The 5,043-nt window shown below is 37.2% G+C and overlaps 1 protein-coding gene across 2 annotated transcripts in view; it reads right to left on the minus strand.

Annotated features, from left to right (window-relative positions):
• Positions 1-526: 526 nt before the first annotated feature.
• Positions 527-5,043, minus strand: part of Bbs7 (Bardet-Biedl syndrome 7) — a 50,464-nt gene continuing 45,947 nt past the window's right edge. For both annotated transcript variants that reach the window (XM_031376633.1, XM_031376632.1), the window contains 5 exons: positions 4,146-4,255; positions 3,945-4,048; positions 3,689-3,812; positions 1,496-1,641; positions 527-928 (listed from right to left, as the gene is read on the minus strand). In XM_031376633.1, the coding sequence (XP_031232493.1) occupies positions 1,508-1,641; positions 3,689-3,812; positions 3,945-4,048; positions 4,146-4,255 (472 nt within the window). In that variant the 3' untranslated portion in view covers positions 527-928; positions 1,496-1,507. The remainder of the gene's footprint in view (positions 929-1,495; positions 1,642-3,688; positions 3,813-3,944; positions 4,049-4,145; positions 4,256-5,043) is intronic.

The raw sequence follows: 5,043 nt of genomic DNA on the forward strand, positions 1-5,043 counted from the left end.
CCCCCCCCGCATTAAAGATGGATCAATTTAAAATGCCAATTTGAGCTATTGTAGATACCAAGTGGTGTATTACAAGAAAATCAGATGTCCATTAATTTTGTTAATCTTTGGTTGTGACATCATACAAATAGTACACCATTCATTTCCCCTGACCAAAATAGATATTACATTTAGAAATGAAATACATAGTGGTGCATACCTTTAATCCCAGAGTTTCAGATCTCTGAGTTCAAGTTAGTTCCAAGTCAGCTATGTAATGAGATGAAGTCTCAAAAGTAGGAAAAAAAAAAGTGTTCATAAGAAAACCGGGCAGCCAGGAGGCGGTGGCCAAGGCAACTCAGGAGGCGGAGGCAGAGGCAGGTGGATCTCTTTTGAGTTCAAGGCCAGCCTGGACTACAGAGCTAGTTCCAGGTCAACTACACAAAGAAATCCTGAAATGAAAACCAATCCAAACCAAAACACACACACACATACACACAGAGAGAAATATATACAAAACCTAAATAAATATAAAGACCCAAGTATATTGCCTTAAATGTTCACATTTAATATTTAAGAATCATACATAAACTATAATAAAATGTAATTATTGTTTTATAACTATCCTTTGACAACAAAAGACAGCGTACTTTCTCTTATTTTTATAATATTTTAAAACTTTCAATGCAATATTCCCCTGAAATGAATGACTAAAACGTTTTCTTTTCCCCCTCACGTATACAATAAAAAAGTTTCATGGATACTAGTAGGGGAAATCTTAGAAGCTGTCACTCTTCTGATTATATGTAGGACATCATCTGAGGTTCCTCAGGTCTGATCAAGCTTCGCTTACTTCTCTGGCCACAGTCTACAGCACTAAAGCCAAGTATTTCAGACTGCAGGAGTATCTTGTCACCAAGGAAAAGAAAATGAGAATCCATTCCAAATCCTAGGAAAAATTTGGTAAGTTATTTCTACTTTCTGATAACACAGAGCCCCAGCCTCATAAAATACTGGCATGGTCTGTTAGTCATATATGCTTCACTGACGTGGTTCATCAACCACTGTTTGCAGAACAGTCGGGAAGATCAAGTAATGGAAATATAAAGGTAAAATACATTATGAAGCATGAAGGGTATATATAAAATTTTCCAGTTCTCAACTTAGAAATTAAAATATCACTTGCTAAAATGTTAATAACTCTTATAATCATTCTACTTGTATTGGTTTGTTTGGAATTTTGAGACAGGGTCTTCTGCTGTAGCCAAGGCTGACTTGGTCCCCTCTCAGATTTCTGAGGGCCAAGAATTCAGGCACTAGCTATCACACCCAGCTCTACTCGTGTTTTAAAAAGAAAAGTGTCTTTATTGTTGGACAATTCCAGTAAGTAGGAGCACAACTTAAAGTTGTACTATCATGGCTATTGTATGTAGTGAGAGCGCTGCCCTCCTTTACCTGAGTTGCTGGCTTGCTTGCTTGTTTGTTTTAATTAAGCAGACTGCACTGTTGGGCCTACCTTGTTTATCTTTCATGCTGCATCAAAGAAAGAAATCAGTGTGTTCTGGTCATAGCTGTCAAGAATCTCCAAAAGTACAGGAACTTTGGTTTTCACATTTGTGCCTTTGAACTTAAATTTGTCTATGAAAAGATCAGTAATCATACCTAGAAAGAAAAGTATTACTTCTTGTTATTGATTAGTTTTTTTTGTTTTTGTTTTTTCGAGACAGGGTTTCTTTGTATAGCCCTGGCTGTCCTGGAACTCACTCTGTAGACCAGGCTGGGCTCAAACTCAGAAATCCGCCTGCCTCTGCCTCTCAAGTGCTGGGATTAAAGGTGTGCACCACCACTGCCCAGCACATGATGGTCTTTGTAATAGATGAAATTCAGCTTGATAAAAATGAGCTGTCGGCTAGGGAGATGGCTGAGTTGCTTCAGTGCTTACTGTGCAAGCATCAGGACTTGGGCATGGATCCGTAGGTGTCTGTGTGTCTAGAATGCCAGCACTAGGCAGAAAGTGCTGGGATCAAAGAAGTGCACCACCACTGCCTGGCTTGATTAGTTCTTTTAACAATGCTGTGGCATTCTATCATCACCTGAAATTCCATTATTCAGCATATAAAAGCCTAGAAAAGGTTGATGCTTTTAAAAACAGATGTATGTGGGGAAGGTTCAAAGCAACTTTCACGACATAAATATTTGATAACCTTCCTAACAATGGGTTGTAACTGCTGACTCAGACAGGACACTGGCAGCCCTTTTGAATCTGCACTGCATCCCAGCAACTGCTGTTCCATCAGGAAGAGGGCCTGAACTGAAACACTCCACCTATGGGTTACTGGGTGCAACGGTCTGGGAAAATTACTGTGTCTTTGAGTTTTCAAGATCTAAAACAGAGACAACTCAAGTTGTCAATTATTTATATAAGACCCTTGAGAAAAGTGTATTTTAGGAAGAGAAAAAGGAGAAAAAGAATATACCATGAATGGTACTGGTCCAATGGGACTGAGTGCTGATACCTGCTAACAAAATGGCAATGCTTTTACAATAAAGTATACAGGTGAATACTTACACTCAGTGGAATAAAAAAAAAAAAGATTAGAAAAAGGCTTATGTCAGTTTAAATCAGGTTTTATCATGAAGTCAATCAGATTAAGACAGATTTTGCTGGTAAATGATTTACAAAAGTAAAACTTTGGTTGTTTTTGTTTGTTTGTTTGTTTTGTTTTTTGTTTTGTTTTGTTTTTTTTTGTTTTTTTGTTTGTTTGTTTTTTGAGACAGGGTTTCTCTGTATATCCCTGGCTGTCCTGGAACTCACTCTGTAGATCAGGCTGGCCTCGAACTCAAAGATCTGCCTGCCTCTGCCTCCCAAGTGCTGGGATTAAAGGCATGCGCCACCACCGCCTAGTTTTCAAGCTGCTTTCTGGATTTTGGAATCAATACCATCATGTAAGGGTATTATAAAAGAGACCCCGTGCTTTCCATATAGTGAACACTAAGATATCAGTGCTGTTCATTTCGGAGAAAGCCTTGGGTGAATAATAAATTTTGTAGGCAGGCTAGTGGATCAGTGTGGGCTGAAGATACCAATTATGATGGCAGCAGGCCTGTATTTCAGGGAGAGAAGGGCTTAAGGAAGGCTTTGCCACTAACTAGTTATGTGAAAGCAAACATTACTCCCATATTCTAACTAAAGATTCCCTTCCCTTGGTCTTCTCTCCTTCTTTAAATACAATCTGTATGTAACATGCCCAACTTATCACCAAAGCAAAAGAAGTCTCAAGCTGTAAACTTAAACGTCACATAAATATCCCTACTAGTTTTTGCCTAAATAGATTAAATGCTGAATTTTTATAGAAGCAACAGAACCTGAAAATCATTGTGAGAAACACTGTGAGTGCCTAGTCTGTATGGGAACCTCTTCACATAGATGTTCATGGTATAATTTCATTTTCACATTTATTTGCATTTTAAAATAAAAAAGGTTAAGATGTAAGGCCACCTTGGAAAAATACATAAATATTTTGTACAATAAACTGGTTGTCACAGCCTCTTGCCTGTTGTGATCTCTGCTTAGTTCCTTTCACAACTATTTGGCAAAAACAAAACAAACAAACAAAAACCCACCTCCCCCTCCCAAAAATCCCCCCAAACCCCAAAACCCCAAAGACCTGCTGAAAAGAGGACAGCAGGTTTTAGAAAGACCACTCACCATAGAGCCTTTCAAGACGCGCAGGCTGCTTTTTGTATTCCTCTTGTAAATGATCTGCCTCCTCTAGAATACAGCGATATTCCGGAATCAGAAAGTCTGTGTTCCCCTCATGAACCTGCAATTCCTTATTTAAAATAAAAAAGAAATAGATGTACCTTAGTGGTCAGATTTTAAGTATCATAACTGTCTGTATAACTTAGCAAGCCCGGACCTAACGGCCATGTTCAGGATCCCACTGACACACACATACCCTTACCTTCAAGGCATCAATTAACTGCACTTTCTTAGCCAGAAGCAACTGATACTCCAGCTTCGGGTGAATTAGCTGTAATGTATGCTTGACTGACACTTCATTTATCTCTAGAAGAAGTTGGTCAGGCACAGTTAAGTCATTTTCACAAAAGACATTGCTATTTTAACTATAAAAAAATTGGAATGAACAATATTCCTTTTTTACCGTATGATATGTTGAGATTAATTTTCCTTTTTGTAGCTTCTTTAGAAAGCACATCTTTTAGGATAGATATTGTAGAAATGTTGTCAGATTTAAAAACTCCTTCTCCTTTTCTACAAAATCAATATATTTTAAAGAAAAGTTGTAGGAGCTAATGACCCCATAAATACATATTTTAAGCTAACGTTTAAATTTCATTTGATTTTTACATGATATGCATATATCATTAAGGTAAAGCATAAACATATATTCTGACCTTTGACATACCAAGTCAGCTTCTGAACTCAAAACTAAATATCCTATTACACACATACCTCTTAAGATGAGAAATTTTAAGTACTTCATTTAAAAATTTTTCTTCATGAATATTAATATTGCCAATAGCAAACCTCATATATAAAAATGTATTTAGAATTGCTTACTTATACACATACACACCTATGTTTTTCTTTAACCATACAAGTAAACTGTATACTTTATTCTTAAAATAAACCTGGTATACAACCTAAAAGAGAGACATCTGATATTTTTTTCAGGAACAGCATCAACTGCCACAACTTACAGCCTTAGGACCCTTAGTTTTCTTTAGGAACCCCCTACTACTCATGCTAGAAAAATGGAGCACATTTGTAATCTCAGGAATTAGAACATCCCACCAAGGACAAGGATAAATTAATAAGGTTCAAGCTGCACTTTCAGATATTTGGGACACAATGAAAATTTAAAATCTATGAGTTATGAGAATTAACTATTTTTCAAAGACAAAGAAAACTGTTTCAACAACATCATAGCAGAAAATTTCCCTAATAAGTTAGTCAAAGAAATGGCTATGTAGGGCTGGAGAGATGGCTCAGCGGTTAAGAGCACTGACTGCTCTTCCTGAGGTCCTGAGTTCAAATCC

This window comes from Mastomys coucha, unplaced genomic scaffold (genome assembly GCF_008632895.1).
Source record: "Mastomys coucha isolate ucsf_1 unplaced genomic scaffold, UCSF_Mcou_1 pScaffold17, whole genome shotgun sequence".
In the NCBI taxonomy this organism is placed as follows: domain Eukaryota; kingdom Metazoa; phylum Chordata; class Mammalia; order Rodentia; family Muridae; genus Mastomys; species Mastomys coucha.